This window comes from Hyla sarda, chromosome 2 (assembly GCF_029499605.1).
Source record: "Hyla sarda isolate aHylSar1 chromosome 2, aHylSar1.hap1, whole genome shotgun sequence".
Taxonomy (NCBI): Eukaryota; Metazoa; Chordata; class Amphibia; order Anura; family Hylidae; genus Hyla; species Hyla sarda.
In genome coordinates, this window is record NC_079190.1 from 188,503,847 (window position 1) to 188,528,220 (window position 24,374).

General features: G+C 44.8%; 2 protein-coding genes across 4 annotated transcripts in view; one reads left to right on the forward strand and one right to left on the reverse strand.

Annotated features, from left to right (window-relative positions):
* Positions 1-13,169, reverse strand: part of TXNDC9 (thioredoxin domain containing 9) — a 30,986-nt gene extending 17,817 nt beyond the window's left edge. Inside the window, exons 1-2 of one of the 3 annotated variants that reach the window (XM_056555965.1) lie at positions 13,098-13,169; positions 1,022-1,216 (exon numbers count right to left, since the gene is read on the reverse strand). In XM_056555965.1, the coding sequence (XP_056411940.1) occupies positions 1,022-1,198 (177 nt within the window). In that variant the 5' untranslated portion in view covers positions 1,199-1,216; positions 13,098-13,169. Of the gene's footprint in view, positions 1-1,021; positions 1,217-5,172; positions 5,325-5,496; positions 5,610-13,097 lie in introns of those variants that run through there. The other 2 variants (XM_056555964.1, XM_056555963.1) reach the window with 2 other exon arrangements.
* The window catches only part of EIF5B (eukaryotic translation initiation factor 5B), an 87,053-nt gene continuing 68,264 nt past the window's right edge, over positions 5,586-24,374 (forward strand). The window contains exons 1-2 of the mRNA XM_056555962.1: positions 5,586-5,766; positions 23,667-23,783. Of these exons, the coding sequence (XP_056411937.1) occupies positions 5,732-5,766; positions 23,667-23,783 (152 nt within the window). The 5' untranslated portion in view covers positions 5,586-5,731. The remainder of the gene's footprint in view (positions 5,767-23,666; positions 23,784-24,374) is intronic.

Consider the following 24,374-nt stretch of genomic DNA (forward strand, 5'->3'; position numbering starts at 1 on the left):
GCGTTCAACTTTGGCGCCTAAAGGGTTAATAGCACGCGGCACCGAGATCAATGCCGCGTGCTATAAGCCACGGGTCCCGGCCGCGTTATAGATCGGGAGCGGACTCAGGGCGTACAGGTACGCCCTGGGTCCTTAACAGGTTAAATGAACTGGTGCCAGAAAGTTAAACAGATTTGTAAACTACTTCTATTAAAAAATATTTATCCTTCCAGTACTTATTAGCAGCTGCATGCTACAGAGGATATTCTTTTCTTTTTGAATTTCTTTTTTGTCTTGTCCACAGTGCTCTCTACTGACACCTCTGTCCGTGTCCATTTTAGGAACTGTCTAAAGTAGCATAGGTTTGCTTTGAGGATCAGGCGTCAGCAGAGAGCACTGTGGACAAGACAAAAGAAATAAAAAAAATAAGATTTTCCTCTGTAGCATACAGCTGCTAAAAAGTACTGGAAGAATAAAAATTTTTAAATAGAAGTAATTTACAAATCTGTTTAACTTTCTGGCACCAGTTGATTTAAAAAAATAAAATAAATATGTTTTCCACCAGAGTACCCCTTTAAGCCAAAAACAAAAAGAAAAAAAAAGGGGCAAGAGGAATGATTGCACACAGCCACACAATGATAAATCCCCCCAATGTGTCAGACCACTAGCCCATGGTGAAATGTACAATGTCTTGCAATAAATAGCAAGGTTGCCCATTGTCTTACAAATGTCTCTATGAAAAGCTGGTCTGACCTTGTCTGGAAAGATTAAACAGGAAAAGGTTTTTAATGCCCAGCTGACAAGGTAGAATTTATTTTACATACAGGGACACTGGACCTTAACGTGAGAAAAAACAACTATACATGAGACATGCTATCAAATGTAGAAAAGTCTTCTGTGCCCACATATTACTGCTTGAAATGAAAGGCCCTAAGGGCTAATGTAATAAGATTCTGCTGACAGGGTCAAGGTAACACATGTAAGTGCTGGTAACAGATGGATGTGGATTTTTATTTTTTATAGTGTATCAAGTGTAATTTACTTGTTTTTGCTGCTGTGCTTTCTTTAAAGCTTCCAGACGCTTTTCTTTGAGACGTTCCATTTCATCTTCATCCACCTTTTCCAGCTTTTCCAGTTCTGCGTCTAACTGCTCCTCCATAAGCTTGGCAGTCTGCAGTAACTGCTGCTCCATAGCTTTGTTAAACATGTCAGCTGCCATTTTTTAAGCCACTGTAGCCTGAAAAATTATTATTTATTTATACCAAAAGAAACAAAACCACAACCACTAAACAATTAAAAGCGCAGGGGTCCCAGCTGACTGGCTGGGGTGTTGGTGCACCACTGATCAATAGACTATCCTGTGGCTAGGACATCAATCATTTAGTCCTGGAAAATGGCTAACTAAAACTAGTACAAAAAATAAACTGCCATGGACAGCTCATTAAAGGAGAAATCCAGGATTTGTTTTTCATAATCCTTGGAGCCCTTGATGCCAAGTAATAATACAGTGTAATATGCTTCTATTACCTCAATGCACCGCTTGGTCCCGTTTTCATGCATAAGACCCCAAAGTGCTGTAGTGCAAGTCTTTATTTTACTGTTACCTCTGACCTTTCCCAGCATTCCATGCGGCCAGAAAAATATGTCATAATTCACATGGTCTCCAGGGGGCATAGCTATTAGGTATAATGCGACCTCCCCCCCCCCCCCCCCGCACAGCCTCCCTGCCAGAGACCGCTACTGCCCCATTGCCTCCCCGGTTTTATAATTACCTGTTCCCGGGGGCCCGCGCTACTTCTGGCTCCTGCGGCGTCCTGCGCTATTGCTGTGCGCTGCAACGAGTGACGTCCTTAAAGTCACGTCACCGTCAGTGCGCACAGTGACAGCTCGGGACGCCGTCGGAGCCAGAAGTAGCGCGGACCCCGGGAACAGGTAATTATAAAATCTGGGATGGGGGAGGCAGTGGGGCAGCAGCGGTGGTTGGACTCAGGACCGGCAGGGGAGAGAAGCGGGCGGCGGCAGCGGTTTGGTATCGGCTCTAGAAAAAAAATCAATATCGGTCGATCCCTAATAGCTATGCTTCAGTAGCAGGAGTGATAGCAGGGTGGAAGGCATTTACTGAAGTAATGGTGCACTACAGCAGTGCAACATTAAAGGGGTGACTGGTCAACTGGTGCCAGAAAGTTAAACAGATTTGTAAATTACTTATATTAAAAAATCTTAATCCTTTCAGTATTTATCAGCTGCTGTATAATACAGAGGAAGCTTTTATCTTTTTGAATTTCTTTTCTGTCTGACCACAGTGCTCTCTGCTGACAACTCTGTCCATGTCATGAACTGTCCAGAGCAGGAGAGGTTTGCTTTGGGGTTTTGCTCCTACTCTGGACAGTTCCTGACATGGACAGAGGTAGTGCTGGGCGGTATGACCTAAAATTAATATCACGGTATTTTTTTGAATTATGGCGGTATCACAGTATTACCGCTCTCCTACCCCCCGGTGTTAGCTACACATGTCATCCCCGACTCTCCCGCACTCACCCCGCCTCCTCACGGGTCTCACCGGCGGCCGGCAGCTGCTTTTCATGGAGGGAGGGAGAATTCTAGTATACCACCGGGGAAGGAGAGCGTTACACGGAGAGGGGCACCGGTTACAGGATTCTCCGCACATCACACACCGAGTAACATGCGTGTGCCCTGCTTCCTGTCATGCCCGTACACTCTGGAAACTGCCTCTATGGTTCTGGAGGACTGTCAATACTCCAGAACCATAGATATAGTTTTCAGAGTGTACGGGCATGACTGGAAGCCGGGCACACGCTTGTTACTTGCTACGGACCCCCTGCTCATGGTCCAGGAAAGGTGAGGGCTCCGCTGGCTGGGCTCTACAATTAATTCGGAGGGTGGGGGAGGGGCCCGGCCGGTATAGCTGTTTGGGCAAAAATCCATACCGTGGGAAAAAAAAAACTGTATCCGATATGAACCGGTATACCGCCCAGCCCTAGACAGAGGTGTCAGCAGAGAGCACCGTGGACAGACAGAAAAGAAATCCAAAAAGAAATGAACAGCTGATAAGTACTGGAAGGGTACCCCTTTAAAGACTAGTACTACAGCAGCACTTCAGTGTGTGGGTACTGTGCATGAAAACAGCACAAAGCAGCGGTAATAGAAGCCTATTACATAGTATTATAACTTGACATTATGGGCTCAAAAGCTAAAGAAAAACATATGCCCAGAACATGCTGTCCAAATATGATGTGAATGGGGCCCAAGAGGGGGTGGGTATAGTGAAGCTCCTCATTGGGTCGTGGGTTAGTGCGGGTGACGCTGATTACAATAATACTTACCAAGGGCCGATTGTGGCCCCGTTCGCCCATTATCCTTCTGATTTCAGCAGCAGGCTTTGTGCATGACTGGTACTCCAGGAGCACGCTGACATCCCCACTGCTGCTTTCACACTCAGCCTGGCAGCGAACAGGTTTGGAGAAGCAGCAGCCGTGACATCAGCATGCTGGAGAACAACCCGTGCATCAAGCCTGCCGCTGGAATAAGGAGGATAATAGGCGAACGGGGCCACGATCAGCCCGTGGTAAGCATATTTGTCATCAGCGTCACTCGCACTACTAACCTGTACCAACAGGTTAGTGCGGTTGATGCTGATGACAGATTCCCTTTAAGAACTACATTCACAATATACAGCCTGCTGGCAGAAGCAGTGTCCTGTCTTGGCTGAACGAACAGGTCTTGCTTGGAGCAGCAGTGGATTGTTAGAAGCTAAATGGCAGCTGTACTAGGACCTGCAGGGAACTGGAGATAGGCAAAGTATAGCTTCTTTTCTACGGCATCAGCAATATATGAATCTTTGCTAAAAGCCAGAATACCCCTTTAAGAGCTGACTGTAGTCTAATAGTGTTAAGCTGCAGCCCATCTAAGGCTGGGTTCACATAACGTTTTCTCCCATACGGGAGTGCAAATGACAGGGGGGAGCTGAAACCTCGCGCTCCCGTATGTAATTAATTTCAATGAGCCGGCCAGAGTGAAACGTTCGGTCAGCTCATTTTTGTGCTGTATGCGCTTCTTCCCCCGGACTTAAATAAAACTGTGGTCAACCACGGTTTTAGGTCTGGTTGTAAAAGAGCATACGGCGCAAAAATGAGCCGACCGAACGTTTCACTCTAAAGAAAACCGTATGGCAAAAAAACGGATCGAACAGTACGTGTTTTTAAACAGTATACTGTTTTTAAAAGTGCATACAGTTCCATCCATTTTTATAGGAAAAAAAACTACATTTTTGAAAATTTTTTACATTTTTAATGGGAATAGTCTTGGGTGGGGACTTTAGGATGCAAATGCACATGTGCAAAGTAAAAACTGTATACGCTTTTCCATATGGAACCGTATATATGTGCGTTTCCCATTGACGTCCATGTTAAAAAAAAAAAAAACGTATGCGGTTGCAGTAGTTTTTAAACCGGAGACAAAATCGTGGTCAACCACGCAAGACCCCTCCCATTAAAAATGGACAACATTTTCAAAAACATAATGGTTTTTTTTTCTATAAAAGCTGACGGAACTGTATGCACTTTTAAAAAACAGTATACTGTTTAAAAACACATACGGTTTACTTTTTCCCATACTGTTCCATCCGTTTTTTTTGCCATAAGGTTTTCTTTAGAAAAACGGATTGAAAACAGTATGGCAAAAACGTGATGTGAACCCAGCCTGCAGTGTTTCCCAACTAGTGTACCTCTAGCTATTGCAAAACTACAACTCCCAGCAAGTCAGGACAGCCTTTGGTGCAGAAGCTGACTCCACTTGGGCTTTCTGGGCATGCTGGGAGTTGTAGTTTTGCAATAGCAGGAGGCACCCTGGTTGGGAAACACTGCTACAGACACTAGAGCATATTAATGTATATCAGTGTTCCCTAATAATGATGCCTCCAGTTGTTCCAGAACTACAACTCCCAGCATGCCCGGCCAGCCTGCCAGCAACTGTAATTTTGCAACAGCTGTAGGCACCCTGTTATAGCTGACCACACACTCCTGATATAGGGTGACTCCACAGAAGATGGAGGTGGGTGGTGACATAATGACGGCTGCTCTAGGCCTCGTAGGTGAATGACAATTAAATCCTACGAAAACATCTGTACAGACTATAGTTAAATGGCGGCCGCGCTCGGTCCCGGCTCAGACATACCTGCCGCCCCTCACTGTCGCCTCCACTCAGCCCCTTCCGTTTACAGCAATTACTGTCAAGACAACCAAACGTCCCTACAAAGCGTGCTACAGAGGCGCTCATCTGACGTCGTTACGTGCCCCGTAGCCTTAACGTCATGACGTAATTTTTTTTATTTTTTAAACCCGTCGCCATTTTTACTTCTGGCAGGCAAAAGTCAGAATGTGCGACGAATGAGGAAAACTGGCACGAGTGTCTACAGAGTTGTGTTTATCCGACTGCCTAGCACGGCTTCACCTCTGAAGACAATCGTATACACTCCTCTCCAAAAAAAACAACAACAACCTTTCTCCCAACATGGCCGACGTTCCTGACTTGTAATGTAGAAGCGTAGTTCGAAGTGACGTCTTTAGCCGCGACCTGACACCCTTCGCCTATTGGCTGCACGCGGGCAATTACAGGTGACGGCACGCCGGGGAGTGAGGTCGTGCGCATGCGCCCCAGAAGGTCCCAGCAGCTTGTGGGCACCATATGCAGCGAGGAGCTAGAGCCGGGTTAGAGCTACACTGACATAGTCACCATGGGCAAAAAACAGAAGACCAAGACTGAGGAGAGGTAAATAGAGCGGGGCTCCATGTGCTCCTGTCATGTGCCCCCTGCTTACCTCACTGCACGGGCAGGTGCGCTGCTGCTCTATTGGGATAGGCCTAGAAGAGTGGCGCCTGCCGGTATGGATGGAACGTGTTGTTTCAGGGCAGCGTTCTATGTGGGGCACACATAATGGGCACAGGGTCGCCAGTTGTGTAGGTAGCAGGGCACAGCTGGCAAGTCAGAGGCCTTGGCAGTACCAACCTAGAGGATGCCTTCTTTATAAGAATGGATTTAAACTGTGGCTTTACTAACTAAAGATGCACAGAAATGTGTATCTTAGTGTCCATCATCCCCAACTTGAGGCTGAAAAACCACAACTCCTATCATGGCCTGACACCCTGCGGCTGAGGGAGTTGTAGTTTTGAAATAGCTGAGGGCCACAGGTTGAGATAACAATGGGGTCTCCAAACCGTGAACCACGCAGATGCTGCAAAACTACAACTCCCAGCATGCCCGGACAGCCGTTGGCTGTCCCGGCATGCTGGGAGTTGTAGTTTTGCAACATCTGGAGATAACTGCTTTACGTTATTGCTACAGAAGCCTCAAAAGGATGTCTACCCACATGATCACTACTTTCTCCCAAAAGCCAGGAGACATTGAATGGGGGAGATTTAACGAAACCCGTCCAGAGGAAAAGTTGCTGAGTTGCCCATAGCAACCAATCAGATCGCTTCTTTCATTTTTGAAAAGGCCTGTGAAAAATGAAAGAAGCAATCTGATTGGTTCCTATGAGCAACCTTTCCTGTAGACAGTAGGATTGGGCGGTATGACCAATTAGTGGATCACAGTATTTTTTGAAACTTCATGGCGGTTCCACGGTATATTAGGCCAGCGCTGCGCTGTCCCCATCGGGGTAAATACTCACATATCACCCGCAACGCTGCCCTCCTTGTCCTCGTATTTGTTGCGGGCCACCGGCGCTGGCACTGTATACTGTTCGCTGTATCCCTAAGCCTGGGCTGCAAAAGGTAAGCAAAATATACTTTAACGCATGTTCCTACATCGGCCTTACGCTTGGGACGGGAACGTCGGAGAGCCGTCAGCCTATCACCGGCAACAGCGATGTTCTGCCTCGGCCGGTGATAGGCTGAGCCCACTGTCATGTAAGATGCCAGCTTCTTACATGACAGTGCGCTCAACCTATCATCGGCAGAGGCGGTACATCGCTGCGGCCGGTGATGGGCTGTTGGCTCTCTGACGTTCACGTCCCCAGGAAGAGCTTAAGGCCAACGTAGGAACATGCGTTATAGTTTTTTGTTTACCTTTTGCAGCCTGGGCATAAGTATACAGCTATAGAGTGTCAGCGCTGGCGGGCCGCAACAAACAGGAGGACGAGGAGGGCAGCGCTTGCGGGTGATGTGAGTATTTACCCCGATGGGGACAGCGCAGCACTGGGCTGATAATTAATTGGGGGGGGGGGGGGGGCAGAACAGCGCTCGCGGGTCACATATGATTAGTTCCCCTATAGGGACAGCGCAGCGCTGGGCTGATAATTCATTCATTCCCGAGGGGGAGGGGCCAAACCGGTATGGGGAAAAATTCATATCATGCAGGAAAATTTTTTCGGTATTCGGTATGATGGACTTGGCTGTAACACACAGCCGGGACCCTGCCGCACTGCCGGGGCCGAAGTTAACTTCGGTCCCGGCAGTTTAGGTCTGAAGTGACCACAGGCTGTAAGTGTTTTGACAGAGGGTGGGAGCTTCCTTTGTTTTCCCTGCAGCACGATCGCGGGGTGCTGTGTGTGATCCCCGGTTGGTGGCGGCCTGCCGCACTGCTGGGACCGAAGTAAACTTCGGTCCCGGCAGTTTAACCCTTACAGCCATGGTCACAAGCGAGCTGTAAGGAGTTTGACAGAGGGAGGGGGCTCCCTTTGTCTCTCTCCCTAGTTACCTGGGCATCCGGGGGTCTTACAAGGGCACCCTGGTCTGCCCCAGTTTTTGCCTGTCAGGACGTGCCAGACGCACGTCCTGATATGCTGTCTACCAGTGTAAAACTGGCAGGCAGCATATAACTTGGAATACTAAGTATTCCAAAGCATAGCAAATAAAATATATATATAAATAACCAAAGAATAAGTTGGCCAGCACTATTAATTTCAAACTATTGTAAAGATCTGGCTTACAGGTGCAGGCTGCTGGGCTAAATGTACAGCAACAGAAGAATACAGCAGCACACTGCTAGCACAAAGATATAGATGAAACATGAGTATATAGATAAAACATTAGTATATAGATAGAACATGAAAAGCTATACAGCTGTAGTGCAATAGATGAAAATATGAAACTATGAAATGATGAGGTACTTAGCTTGCAAATTTGGCGCCAAATAGTGTGGACCGTCCCACCACGGTAAGGTGACCTCGTTCTGGGACGGACCCTACACTATGAATATGCCTCTGTGTGAACAGTACAGCAGGCATTGCAAGGTCTGAAACATCCAAGGCACCTAATATACACCTAATAGAGGCAAATTTGCGAGCTAAGTACCTCATAATTTCATAGTTTCATATTTTCATCTATTGCATTACAGCTGTATAGCTTTTCATGTTCTATCTATATTCTCATGTTTCATCTATATCTTTGTGCTAGCAGTGTGCTGCTGTTTTCTCCTGTTGCTGTATATATATATATATATATATATATTAGTGTAAAAAAAATTTCAGTAAAAATTTTTTTTTTTAAATTAATATAATGAAAAATAAAAATGCATAATGTGTAGGATCACACGGCGCACATCCACAGCATATTACATGCTGCGGATGCCCGCCAGCAGTCTAAATAATGAGCTCCCTGCTGCTCCCTATGTGTCCACTCATAGCGGCAGATTTCCCGCCAGCATTCATGAGTGGACACACTGAGCTACCCAGCCGCAGCAGTGAACTTGTCCTTGTGATTGCCGGGGGCATCCACGGTGTGAAATATGCTGCAGATGCGCTCTATGTGTAAAATATTCTTGTAAAATATTAAAAGTGGGGCAATATAGAGGCTCGGAGCGTGCCAAAAATGGCATTGTAGGGTTTTGTTGGATAAAAGCCCTTCTACGTTTCCCTAGTATGGGTGGATAACTTGCTCTAAGTCTAGAGTGTGCAAATGCCCTAGAACAGGGAGACCCGGTGCAAGAACCTCTTAGGCCCTATTCCACTGTTCTCCAAAGTGTGAACCGCCAGATGTTATAAATACGGTATACAACTTTGGCGCTCCAGGCATGCTGGGTATTGTAGTTTTGCAACAGCTGAAGATCCATGCTTTGGAGACTGCTGCATTATCCTCTTGCAGGTGCAGCAATGGGTGTGTGTTATTTGCCACGACCAGGGGTATACAGATGACACCCTAAGAACAGTAAAAACAAGCAAACAAAAAATACTTAAAGGAGTACTCCAGGATCCTAAGGATTGGGCATAAGTGTCAGATTGCGGGTGGTCCAACCACTGAAGTCCCCCGCATTCTCCCACATGAGGCCCGGGCAGTCAGCGGATAGACGGAACAAAGCAGCGGCTGACACGCCCACTCACTGTGGCAGAGCGGGAGATAGCTGAATGCAGCGCTCCAGCTCTCCCATAGAGTTGTATTGAGGGTGCGTGTCAGCCGCCACTTTGTGCGGTGGTCGGCATGCCCCCTTTCTGCGGACTGCCAGGGGGGGTCCCAGTGGTCGAACCCCCGTGATCTGACACTTATCCACAATCCTTTAAAGGGGTACTCTGGTGGAAAACTTTTTTTTTTTTTAAATCAACTGGTTCCAGAAAGTTAAACAGATTTGTAAATTACTTCTATTAAACAATCTTAATCCTTCCAGTACTTATCAACTGCTGTATACTACAGAGGAAATTCTTTTATTTTTGGATTTCTTTTCTGTCACGACCACAGTGCTCTCTGCTGACACCTTTGTCCATTTTAGGAACAGTCCAGAGCAGCATATGTTTGCTATGGGGTTTTTCTCCTGCTCTGGACAGTTCCTGACATGGACAGAGGTGTCAGCAGAGAGCACTGTGGTATGACAGAAAATCCCAAAAGAAAAGAACTTCTTGTGGAGCATACAGCCGCTAATTAATACAAGAATGATTAAGATTTTTTTAATAGAAGCAATTTACAAATCTGTTTAACTTTCTGGCATCAGTTGATTTATAATAATTTTCCACCGGAGTACCCCTTTTAAAGGAGAAATGCGGTGCAAAACTTATAAGTTTCCCTGTGCTCGGGCTGCAAAAATAAAAATAACTCCCCTTCCTACGTTCCCCTGTTGCGCCGGTATCGGTGTCCCGTTCCTCCGGCGCTGCTTGGCTCCCTGCTTCCTAGGCTCGGAACGTCACTCTGAGGTCAGCGTATCACTGGCCACAGCGATGTCCCGCTGAGTGCACTGTCATGTAAAGAGCTTGGGCCGGCTCCTTACATGACAGATTAAGAGTAAGTAGTGCTTGTAGTGATGGTGATGTCTAGATGAAGTTCTATCTCTGCATATATGAACAGGCCACACAACCGCTACACCCAAGATCTTCCTGTCAAGCCGTTTACCTGCTGGTCTGGTGTAGTGGCTGTGCACTAACCTATCTGAGGCTTCGTCCCTTCCAAGATATTGATACTGATGGTGAATGGCCTTCACTTAGATGTTTATCCGCCTGTAGGATACCCCAATGTCTTTTTAATGACATTGCAAACATGTGTCACTTGTTTATCAATGGTGCCTGTGGATACAATTCTGCTCAGGCTTGGTGTCTCGGGTTCTTTTTTGTCTATGGTTACCTACTGTAATACTGTATGGAGATTCAACCTTAGGGGTCAGATACATAGATGACATTTTATCGACTGGGTTGATAATAAAGATGACTTTGTTCATTTTGCTGAAGGCTTGAACATCAATGACATCAGCCTACATTTTACACATAGGATTAAGGATGATGCCATAATAGTATTTAAAGAGTATCTGTCATCAAACCATATTTTCTAAACTAACACATTATATTCCCTAAGTACTCCCAACACCCCTCCTGCCCTTTAAAACATTTTTCAGAGGTTTAAAAAGCTGTGTATTATACCTTTCCCCTTGCTCACATTGTGTGAGCTCCCGGCAGTAGGCGTTCCCCAGCATGCACAGCGTCACTGAAACCTGTGAGAGCTGTGCCTCACCATGCCCCGCATGCACTTCCTGAGTTTGGTCTCCTGCCAGGCCGAGAGAAGACCAAACTAACTGTTTGACAGAACAGCATCACTTAGTGGCCTTGTTTCAATCACATTAAAAACATATAAAAGTTGAGAATTTTATCAGCAAGTAAAAAGGAAATCACGTTCCTCCTTAATTTATTATTTATTTTAAAGAGCACCTGTCACCAAACTAAACTTTTAATATATTGTTCCTTATGTAATCGTAAAGTGTTTTACGATTACATAAGGAACAATATATTAAAAGTTTAGTTTGGTGACAGGTGCTCTTTAAAATAAATAATAAATTAAGGAGGAATGTGATTTCCATCTGAAAGCCAGGGGACTAAGCAATATATTTCTGGCAAGGGGTTACCCTCCTGAAACATTGAGAATATTTTCTCTATGAAATGGATAGCGAGAGATAAGCACTCCTGAGATCTGAGGGGCTCAAAGAAACCTTGATGTGCCTGTTACAGGTTTTTTATTTGCGACTTGATTAAGGTCTCTTATAACTCTCAACAATTCTGTAGTGAGACTGGTCCCGATACCATTTATTATTTTTTTTAAGACTCGCCGATACCAATTACAGATACTTTTTTTTCTAGGAATGTCCCGATACCATTTTTTTTTTAAGACAGTAAGAGTACCGATACTTTAATTCTAGTACTCGCCGATACCAAGTACGAGTACTTATATTTTGAGGGGAATCTGACAGCATGGTGACCCGGTTTCTGCCGCTGTTTACCGTATATGTGAATTCCTTATTGTGTACAATGGAGGCGGCTGCTGTAATATGAGCAGCACAGGAAATTTTCATTGTCGGTGAGACCGATGATCACATGGTGAGCCGCGGCAGAAACCGGGTCACCTGCACTATCTACCCATGAATTCAAGTTAGTGCAGGTGACTCTGCTGTAAGATTGTCTTTAATAGTAGGTAGTATCACCTTGCAGTCATTAGTAGCAGCCCCCCTTGTAGACAGCAGCCCCCTTTAGACAGTGGGCCCCCATTTAAACCCCCACCCACCCCGTTTAGACAGCAGCGCCCCCCCCCCCCCATTTAGACAGCAGTGGGTCCCCCCCGTAGACATTAGTAGCAGCCCCCTCCTTGCAGGCAGCTCACCTCCTCGGGTCGGGTGCTGGTGCTGCCGCTCTGCTGCCCCGTTCTCCCGTCCTCCGGTCCGCATCGTGTTGTCCTATGGAGGAGCATCTGACATACACGTCACTCTGCTTCCTGCGTAGCGTTACGCTGGGCGCAGGGGAGGAGGCGGAGTGACGTGTGTGTCACGTGCTCCTCCATGGAACACTATGATGCGGACGGGAGGATAGAAGAACGGGGCAGCAGACCGGCACCAGGTATCGGGCATGGTATCGGGGACATTAAACGAGTCCCCGACACCATGCAAATGGCTAGTATCAGCCCCGATACCGGTATCGGGACATCCCTACTTTTTTCAATGTCATGTGACAGGGTTATTTTTTCTTAAATGGGAATATATATATATATATATATATATATATATATATATATATATATATAATTTATTTATTTATTTATTAAAACATTTTAAAAAATTATTTGAGAGAGGGCTTATATTTTATTTTTTTTTACACTTTTTTTCCCTCACGTCTTTAGCCCCATAGGGGACTATTACATGCAATCTGTAGATTGCATACTGATCAATGCTATGCCATAGCATAGCATTGATCAGTGTTAATGGCGCACCTTTACTAATGCCTGGCATGATTGGCAGCAGATTTCCCGATCAGCATCCCTGAGCTACCAGCAATAAATCACAGGACTTTTAGACACTGCGATCAACTTTGTTCGTGGTATCTAAAGGTTAATGCGGGTCTTGGCTATGATGTGTGCTCAGCTGCTGATCTCGGGAGCGGAGAGTTCAGGCGGCTTACCGCACCTCCATGATACCTGCCGGCAGGACTCCCGCCATCAGATATCAGATCAGGTATTGGGGCATTTGCATGAGTACAAGTACTTGTGCAAATGTCCAGTATCGGTCCTGATACAAGTATCGGTATCGGGACATCCTGATATTTGGTCCTTTTTCTTTGCCCCATTTTTGCTTGACTATATGTTGATATAATAGGGATGAGGACTGTTAATCTCTGTAACCCAAAACCCTAATAAACCACTCACCAAATGTCATCATGTAGGACCAGTAGTATGTTTTCAGGTTGACAGCTGTTGTCATTCTGAGTTCCATTCTAGAAGTTGGTGGGTTGTTTTTTAATCTAAGTGTTTCTTTGTAATGTTTGTTGAAATAGTCATGACCTTGTCATTCCTGTCCGGCCTCTGTTGGGGTTCTGCTGACGCTGTTTAATACCACTCTGCTGATAATGTTTCCTACTAGCTATTCATAGCATTAGATGATGGGGGGGGGGAATGCATACATGTTTTACCCTTTATGTTGTAATCTACAATGTGTTTTTCACCGTACTATAAAAAATACATAAAATTCTCTACCTATTTTTTTTTCTGCAAATTGAAGTCTTTGTTGCTATTACTCGATCGCTAGGTTGGTTTTGGGTTCAGGACTCTAATAGGCAAACACTGTGCCAGCTTTGACAACCATGTTAGCTGGCACTTAGCTTTAAAGAGGTATTTCTCTCACAAACATTTAGCACCCATCCACTGCACTGTGATTTTATTGTTAGGTCAAAATGTGTCCAACAACCCCTCCACTAAAGTGAGTCACATTGAAAATCCAATCCAATCTGTAGACATCATGTTACAGGGCAGGAGGATCTGAGCAGATTGATATATCGTTTGTGGTAACAAATTTCAGAATAACATACTTATTCATGGAAGTCTCTGTTCTGTCCTCCCTATGTGTGAGGGTACATAGATTGACAGGCAGTATAAACCTGATTTCCTTCAATGAATTGACAAAGCAGCAACATTCAACTTTTATTGCAAGGAAATATGTGAATGTGTGTGGTAAAACTGCAGAACAGAAAAAAGAATACACTTACTAATGTACTCTGACACGTGGTAATGCATATAAGACATTACTGTACATAGTAATGCAAATACAAGAAATGTGCAGAACATGTAAGCTATAAAAGACATAGATACAGGATGATGACAATGATAAGCATCCATAAGAGTATATACTAAGCAGCATGCTATCCTGTCTGCATGAGAAGCATGGTCCCTAACTATAGACTGTAATAACTAGGGATGTCCCGATACCATTTTTTTTAAGACAGAGTACGAGTACCGATACTTTAATTCTAGTACTCGCTGATACCAATTAAGAGTACTTTTATTTTAAAGGGAATCTGACCCCAGGGTGACCCGGTTTCTGGCGCTGCTTACCGTATGATATGTGGGTTCTTGTTGTGTACTATGGAGGTGGCTGCTGTAGTATGAGCCAAGATTTCTCTCTTCTCCATTGGACAGAACAGGGAATTTACATTGGTGGCGAGACCGATTTCTCCGGAGCGACTGCGCTGACGATCACATGGTGAGCAGCGGTAGAAACGGGGTCACCTGCACTATGTACCTATAAATTCAAGTTAGTGCAGGTGACTCTGCTGTAGACCGCAGCCCCACCCCTGTAGACCGCAGCCCCCCGTGTCCCCCTTGTAGACAACAGGCCCCCCCCCCCCCCTTGTAGACAGTGCTCCGTCTTGTCCACCTTACAGACAGTGGGCCCCACCACTTTGTAGACAGTGGGCCCCCCCACTTTGCAGACAGCAGGCCCCCTCTTGTCCCCCTTGTAGGGAGCAGGGTCCCCCTTGTAGGGAGCAGCCCCCCCCCTTGTAGATAGCAGCCCCCCCCTCCTCTTGTAGACAGTGCTCACCTGCGGCTTTCCTCTGGTGTTGCTGCTCCACTGTTCCGTTCTCCCGATCGCATCATGGCGTCCTATGGAGGAGCATGTGACATACACGTCACTCTGCTTCCTCCATAGCGTTACGCTGGGCGCAGGGGAGGAGGAGTGACGTGTGTGTCACATGCTCCTCCATAGGACGCCATGATGCGATTTGGAGAACGGGACAGCGGAGTGGGGCCGCACAGCAGCAGGTATCGGACATGGTATCGGGGACATTAACCCCTTAACGACCAAGGACGTATATTTACGTCCTTGGTCGGCTCCCGCGATATAACGCGGGGTCACGCGGTGACCCCACGTCATATCTGGTCGTTCCCGGCATGTATCTAAGGATAGGGGATACGTTTCAGACCGCTGGGGGGTCCGACCGCTGGGGCCCCCTGCGATCTCCCGTATGGGGCCCCGGCTCTCCTGCCCGAGAGCGCGTGTTGACCATGGCACAAAGTGGCGGCCGATACGCCCCCTCCATGCAACTCTATGGCAGAGCCGGAGATTGCCGAAGGCAGCACTCTGGCTTTGCCATAGAGTAGTATTAAGGGGGCGTGTCAGCCACCGCTTTGTGCCGTGGTCAACACGCGCTGTCAGGCCGAAGAGCCGGGGCCCCGTACGGGAGATCGCGGGTGTCCCCCCACGATCTGAAACTCATCCCCTTTCCTTAGGATAGGGGATACGTTTTACAGGACTGGACTACTCCTTTTAAAGATGCTTCTGAAAAATGAAAGCCATCTGGTTGCTACAGACAACCACGCTTCCTCCACACAGGTTATGATGAATCTCCTCCATGTACAAGATTTACTTGGGCTTTTACCATGCTGAGGAATATCACCTGGGCTTCTCAGCATCATTTGCATAATAAAAAATGCTCGTCAGCACTGGAGAGAACTATAGAGAGAGAAAATATGGTCAGAAACATTTCTTACCATAATTCTTCATAGTAACATTTAACAGTTTAATGAATGCTAAAAACTGTTAACACTGGTGTTAAGAGGGGCATTGATATAGGTTCGTTGGCACCTGACCGCGCATCGGACAGCTGTGTGAACCTGTCACACGTTACGATTGGGCAGGTAATCATTAACCAGAATATACACACCATAAGGAATCCTGGCTTACTAGCAATGCCTAATTCATATTTGGTAATGTAGAACTTATTGACAGCTATTATGTGGTTTTTTGTATTTGGCAACCTAGTGAGTAATTCTACACAAAGTACAGCAGAAGAAAAAATGTGTAATCTCAGCCTTTCTGTAACTCCAAAGCAATTTTTTTCTCGAGTTTTTTTTTTTTTTTGTGTGTCATTAAACAACCCCATAGCAGCCATTTTACAACTCAGAATATAGGAAGAGATATCAGACCTGTGCAGATGAAAAATTACCCAGTTGCCCATAGCAACCAATCGGATTGCTTATTTAATTTTTCAGATGTCTCTTTAAAAATGAAAGAAGCGATATATAGGCAGCTGGACAACTTTTTCTCTTCACAGATTTTAACCCCTTAAGGACCCAGCCATTTTACACCTTAGGACACGGCCATTTTTTGCACATCTGACCACCGTCACTTTAAACATTAATAACTCTGGAATGCTTTTACTTATCATTCTGATTCCGAGATTGTTTTTTCGTGACATATTCTACTTTAACATAGTGGTAAAATTTTGTCGATACTTGCATCCTTTCTTGGTGAAAAATCCCAAAATTTGATGAAAAATTTGAAAATTTTTGCTTTTTTCTAACTTTGAAGCTCTCGGCTTGTAGGGAAAATGGATATTCCAAATAATTTGGTTTTTATTCACATATACAATATGTCCACTTTATGTTTGCATCATAAAATTGACGTGTTTTTACTTTTGGAAGACAGCAAAGTTCAGCAGCAATTTTCCAATTTTTCACAAAATTTCCAAACTCACAATTTTTCAGGGACCAGTTCAGGTTTGAAGTGGATTTGAAGGGTCTTCATCTTAGAAATACCCCATTATAAAAACTGCACCCCCAAAGTATTCAAAATGACATTCAGTAAGTGTTTTAACCCTTTAGGTGTTTCACAGGAATAGCAGCAAAGTGAAGGAGAAAATTCACAATCTTCATTTTTTACACTTGCATGTTCTTGTAGACCCAATTTTTGAATTTTACAAGGGGTAAAAGGAGAAAATGTATACTTATATTTGTAGCCCAATTTCTCTCGAGTAAGCACATACCTCGGCGGGCGCAGTAGAGGGCTCAGAAGCGAAGGAGCAACAAGGGGATTTTGGAGAGTACGTTTTTCTGAAATGGTTTTTGGGGGGCATGTTGCATTTAGGAAGCCCCTATGGTGCCAGCAAAAAGAAAAAAGAAACACATGGCATACCATTTTGGAAACTAGACCCCTTGAGGAACGTAACAAGGAATAAATTGAGCTTTAATACCCCACAAGTGTTTCACGACTTTTGCATATGTGAAAAAAAAAATTTTTTGTAACCCCATCTCTTCTGAGTATGGAAGTACCCCATAAGTTGACCGGAAGAGCACTACGGGCGAACTACAATGCTCAGAAGAGGAGGAGTCATATTTTGCTTTTTGAGAGCAAATTTTGCTCGGGGGGCATGTCGCATTTAGGAAGCCCCTATGGTGCCAGGACAGCAAAATAACCCCAACATGGCATACCATTTTGGAAACTAGACCCCTTGAGGAACGTAACAAGGGGTACAGTGAGCATTTACCCCCCCCCCCCCCCCACTGATGTCTGTCAGATCTTTGGAACTGTGGGCTGTACGAAATTTTTAATTTGCACAGCCCACTGTTCCAAAGATCTGTCAGACACTAGTGGGGGGTAAATTCTTACTGCACCCCTCATTACATTCCGTGAGGGGTGTAGTTTCCGAAATGGGGTCACATGTGGGGTTTTGGTTTTTTTGCGTTAGTTAAAACCGCTGTAACAATCAGCCACCCCTGTGCAAATCACCTCAAATGTATATGGAGCACTCTCCCTTCTGGGCCTTGTTGTGCGCCCCCAGAGCACTTTGCGCCCACATATGGGGTATCTCCGTAGTCGGGAGGAAATTCATTACAAATTTAGGGGGGCTTTTTTCCCTTTTACCTCTTGTCAAAATGAAAAGTATAGTGCAACACCAGCTTGTTAGTTTAAAAAATTAATTTTTTTACACTAACATGCTGGTGTAGACCCCAACTTCACCTTTTCATAAGGGGTTAAAGGAGAAAAAGCCCCCCAAAATTTGTTAGGCAATTTCTCCCGAGTAGGGCGATACCCCGTATGTGACCCTAAACTGTTGCCTTGAAATACGACAGGGCTCCAAAGTGAGAGCTCCATGCGCATTTGAGGCCTGAATTAGAGATTTGCATAGGGGTGGACATAGGGGTATTCTATGCCAGTCATTCCCAAACAGGGTGCCTCCAGCTGTTGCAAAACTCCCAGCATGCTTGGACAGTCAACGGCTGTCCGGCAATACTGGGAGTTGGTTTTGCAACAGCTGGAGGCTCCATTTTGGAAACAGTGGCGTACCAGACGTTTTTCATTTTTATTGGGGAGGGGGGCTGTGTAGGGGTATGTGTATATGTAGTGTTTTTTTACTTTTTATTTTGTGTTAGTGTAGTGTTTTTAGGGTACAGTCACACGGGCGGGGGGTTACAGCGAGTTTCCCGTTGCGCAAAATTTGCTGCATCACAAACTTGCAGCCTGATACTCACTGTAAGCCCCCTGCCCATGTGAATGTACCCTGTACATTCACGGGGGGGGGGGGATCTCCAGCTGTTGCAAAACTACAACTCCCAGCATGCACAGTCTATCAGTGCATGCTGGTAGTTTTAGTTCTGCAACAGCTGGAGGCACACGGGTTGGGAAACACTAAGTTAGGAAACAGACAATGTTTCCCAACCAGTGTGCCTCCAGTTGTTGCAAAACCACAACTCCCAAACATTCTCAGGCATGCTGGAAGTAGTAGTTCGGCAACATCTTTAGAGCCAGATGTTGCCGAACTACAACTCCCAGCATGCTTGGAGTTGTAGTTTTGCAACATCTGGAGGACTACAGTTTGCAGACCACTAATAGTGGTTTCCAATCTGTGCCCTTCCAGTTGTTGCAAAACTACAACTCCCAGTATGCCAAAACTGTCCAGGCATGCTGGGAGATGTAGTTCTGCAACATCTGAAGGGCCAAATGTTACAGAACTACAACTCCCAGCATGCCTGGACAGTAAGGGCATGCTGAGGATGTGTAGTTTTACAACATCTGGAAGGGCACAGTGGTCTCCAAACTGTGGACCTCCAGATGTTGCAAAACTGCAACTCCCAGCATGCCTGGATGTCAAGGGCTGTCTGGGCATGCTGGGACTTGTAGTATACAGGGTCCCATTACAGCAATGCATGTCGCATTACGGCGACGTGCATTGCTGTAAAGGGCCCGACCGCGGCTGAAGAGGAACTCGCCTGTTGCCGCCGCCGCCTTCATCGCTGGGTTCCGGGTCTTCAGGGACGAGGTAAGTACAGGGGCCGGGCCCCAGCACTCCCCAGTCCCCTGCCACGTCCTCCCGTCCTCCTCCCGTCCTCTCCGGACTTCCAGGGGCAGGGCGGGAGGAAGTAACCGCCCCCCCCAGAGATTGTTCGGTTAGCTAACCAACGGATCGCAGGGGATAGGAGGAGGTGGCAGGCTTGCCACCTCGCTCCTAGCCTCCAGCATGGTCCTGGCTGTCTGTGACAACCGGGATCATGCAAAATTACCGGGCGGTCAGGTCCCAGAGACCCGATCAGCCCGGTATCGCCGCAGATAGCAGGGGCGATTTCCCTTGCGATTTGCGACGATCGCTGATATGGGGGGCCTACAAGGCCCCCCTCGGCGTTTGCCCTGGATGCCTGCTGAAGCATTTCAGCAGGCATCCGCTTCCGATCCCCGCCCGGCGCGCGGCAGGGGCTGGAATTGTCCATGACGTACGCGTACGTCATGGGTCCTTAAGTACCAGGTTGTCATGACGTACGCGTACGTCAAGGGTCCTTAAGGGGTTAAGAAATCTCCCCTATGGTGTCAGATGTCCACATATCAAAATATAGCCAGATTTTGGCATTTAGTTTGGGGTGTAAATGGCCAAGAACACATCCTGAATAATACCACCATGCCGCGCGCACGTTATTTTCTAGCAACAACTGATATCATTGTAGAGGGTAGCACACCTCCCGGCCCAAAAAATACTACAATGATATGTAAAATACACTCCAGGAATGGTAATGCCTTTCCAACATTACCACATCTATATATATAAAACTCAACGTGTGTGTGTGTGTATATGTATGTGTGTGTGTATGTATGTGTGTATGTTCCAGCATCACGTCCAAACGGCTAAAGATATTAACATGAAATTTTGCACACATGTTACTTATATGTCAACAACAAACATAGGATAGGTGATTTAACCCTCACTCACCCCCATATGCCAGGGGTGGGGTTTATGTTTAAAGTCCCATACAAGTCAATGGGAAATATATGTTACTGCATAACTTCCAAACGGCTGGAGAGATTTCCATAATACTTGGTCACATGCTACTTATATGTCCACTTGAAGTATAGGATAGTTAATTTAACCCTTAACTACCCCCATTTGTGAGGGTCAGGGCTTTTATTTAAAGTCCCATGCAAATCAATGGGAAATGTATGTTCCCACATAACTTCCGTACAGCTGGAGAGATTTCAATACCTGGTACACATATTACGGGTCGGGATAGTTGGTTGGGATATGAAGTCAAAAGCTTCCTCCTTTGTTTATTTTCCTTCCCAACAAGGATTAGGAAGGAAAAACCGGGCAACGCCGGGTACTCAGCTAGTATGTATATATATATATGTATATATGTGTGTGTATATATATATATATATATATATATATATATATATATATATATAAAACTCAACGTGTGTGTGTATGTTCCACAAAAACGTCCAAACGGCTAAAGATATTAACATGAAACTTGGCACACATGTAACTCATATGTCAACAACAAACATAGGATAGGTGATTTAACCCTTACTCACCCCCCCCCCCCCCATTTGCCAAGGGCGGGGTTTATGTTTAAAGTCCTGTACAAGTCAATGGGAAATATGTTACTGCATAACTTCCAAACGGCTGGAGATATTTTGATAATACTTTCACTTGTTACTTATATGTCCACTTAAAATATAGCATAGTTAATTTAACCCTTAACTACCCCCATATGTGAGGGTCAAGGTTTTTGTTTAAAGTCCCATGCAAATCTATGGGAAATGTATGTTCCCACATAACTTCCATACAGCTGGAGATATTTCAATACCTGGTACACATATTACAGGATGGGGCGGGAGGACGGGATATGGGGTTGGGATATGACAACAATATATGAGGATGGGATATGGAGTCAAAAGCTTCCTCCTTTTGTTTATTTTCCTCCCCAACAAGGATTAGGAAGGAAAAACCGGGCAACGCCGGGTACTCAGCTAGTATATATATATAATACACAATGTGTATGTATGTTCCAGCATCATGTCCAAACGGCTAAAGATATTAACATGAAACTTGGCACACATGTTACTTATATGTCAATAACAAATATAGGATAGGTAACTTAACCCTTACTCACCCCCATTTGCCAGGGTCGGGGTTTTTGTTTAAAGTCCCATACAAGTCTATGGGAAATATGTTACTGCATAACTTTCAAACGGCTGGAGATATTTTGATAATACTTGGTCACATGTTACTTATATGTCCTCTTACAATATAGGATAGTTAATTTAACCCTTCACTACCCCCATTTGTAAGGGTCGAGGTTTTTGTTTAAAGTCCCATGCAAATCTATGGGAAATGTATGTTCTCACATAACTTCCGTACGGCTGGAGCTATTTCAATACCTGGTACACATATTACGGGACGGGATAGGAGGTCTTTTTTTTTTATAATTTTTTTTTTTTTTAGTGGGATGCCCATCTTGATCAAGTGTCAGTTTTAAATGAGTACTGTGGCACAAGAAAGCTTATCCCCTTATCCAAAGGATAGCGGATAAGGGTCTGATCTCGGGGGTGTGACCGATGGGACCCCCTGTGATCTCTTAGGGTAAGTTCACACTGCTTAATACCTTTGGAGTTCTACAGGTGGAATTATGCGCAGTGAACTTTAACATCAGTGTGAATGGGTCTTCTACGATACCCGTTCACACTGAGCAATTTCAGCGGAGACAATTCCTCCGCTTAAATTTTCACATGTTCCTTCTTTGCGCAGAAGTCCATGAGCTCTGCATGAACGCACCCTTACCCTGGCTTTGCCCAGGAATGAAGCATGTCGGCCCCCACATGAAGTTGGTTTGTGCATCTCCAGCTCTCTCAGAGAGATACATGGATGAAACACGTCGACCGCTGTTCCGTTCCTGGGGAGAGCAGGGGCGCTTTGCAGGAGATTGCGGGGTTGGACCCCCTGTGTTCACTTATCCCTTATCCTGCGCCACAGTATTCCCTGAAATCAGAATTATAATTTTTTTTTTTGCATTTTTGCAGCACAGGATACTGCAGCATATGCATCCAGTTTTATTATCCTATTTGACTTCTACCTCTTAATAATATTTTTTTTTTTTTTTTTTTTTTTTTTTACATATATATGAAAACATGGTTACTTTTTGGAGTTAAAAAAACTTTATTTTTTCATTTAGAATGATTTGGCTAGATGAGAATAAAAACATTAACTTTTGTAGTATGGATTTTTCCTATTTATAATTTATTACAGATACCTACCTTATTCTATTTAAGACATTTAAAACAGCAGGGAATTCCAGCTTTATGCAGAGTTTGGGAAGTCCCCACTTTCTGACTCAATCACTTGCAACCTTCTGGAATTCTATATAAACAGATAAGAGCAGCTCCTCCTTGTCAGCTCCTTGTTAGCAGTGGAAGAAAACGCTTGCTTTGCACATAGTTTTGCTAAAGCATTGAACTGGGAAATATTTGTCTATTTGTGAGGTAATTTATTCCAAGCATTTTGCATGTTTTTATACTTTGTATTCTAATGTTCCTGTTTTATACTGGTGTTTTTTTTCGCCACATAGATGTTTCACTCTCATGGCTGATATTTTAAAGCCAAAACCTGGAGTACATTAAGAAAAAAGAAAGAAATCACTGTTTCTCATTCCTGCCTTTGGTTGAATGTGAATGTGTTGCATGTGATATTTGCTAAAGGATTGGACCATGGAAGCACCCCCACGCATCAACAAGCATTCACCCCTATACCTTAAACAAGCAAAATCTCCTTAGAAAAAATTCTGCTCAGAAAAATGAGCATGCTGATAAATTCCTGTGTGTGGATGGCATTTTTTTAAAACTCCATCCACTTGTATGTTACTGCAGATTTATGTGGAGTAATCTGCACAGGATAATAGGGGGATTGACTGTCTCTTGAATGGTTCTTATTTCAGCAGCACGGTTGCTCAGTGGTTAGCCATGTTGCCTTGCAGCGCTGCAACATCTGCAAAGAGTTTGTGTGTTCTCTCTGTGTTTGCATGGGTTTCCTCCCACACTTAAAAGCATACTGACGGGTTTAGATTGTGAGCCCCAGTGGGGACAGGGACTAATTTGAGTGTATAGAAAGAACTGCTGAATCTGTGTGTGCTATATAAAATAAAGAATTAGCAACATTTCTTGTTTCTTATGTTCTCCCCCCTTTCATCAGTGTTCATATCCATTGTTTCATCTTCTTCTTGTATTTCTTTGACTTGCACAACACTAGTCATACATCTAATTTAAGTAATATTAGATAGGATGTGTGGGATGCTTCATGATATGCCATATATGCTGTGATTTCTGGATAAATGTAATTTTGTTTTTCATGACAAAGTCAAATGATAGTAAACTGATTTTTTTTTTTTCTCCCCCATCAGTGGCAAGGATGATGTTGACCTTGATGCCCTTGCTGCAGAGATAGAGGGAGCTGGAGCTTCGAAAGAGCAAAAGGGTAAAGCTAAAAAGAAGAAAGACAAGAAAAAGCAAGATTTTGAGTAAGTTTGATTTCTGTCATGTGACATAGTTTTTTTTTTTTTTTTCTCGATTAGTGTGTTATTATGCTAGGTTCTTATTCAAGGCTCCTTTCACACTATACTGTTTCTCCGTTAGAAAGACCCGTTAAGAAAACCCTTAAAAACGGCCGTTAAAAAATCTTATGCATGTCTATGGGAATTTTTTAATTATCTGTTCTCACTAGAGATGAGCAAACTTACAGTAAATTCGATTTGTCACGAACTTCTCGGCTCGGCAGTTGATGACTTATCCTGCATAAATTAGTTCAGCTTTCCGGTGCTCCGGTGGGCTGGAAAAGGTGGATACAGTTCTAGGAAAGAGCCTCCTAGGACTGTATCCACCTTTTCCAGCCCACAGGAGCACCTGAAAGCTGAACTAATTTATGCAGGATAAGTCATAAACTGCCGAGCCGAGAAGTTCGTGACGAATCAAATTTACTGTAAGTTCGCTCATCTCTAGTTCTCACCCGTTATAGCCCGTTAGGAATAACGGACGTTATTTGTGACTGAAGAAAAAGTCACATGCACTAATTTTTCTCATGTCACAAATAACGGCTGTTATTCATAACTGGC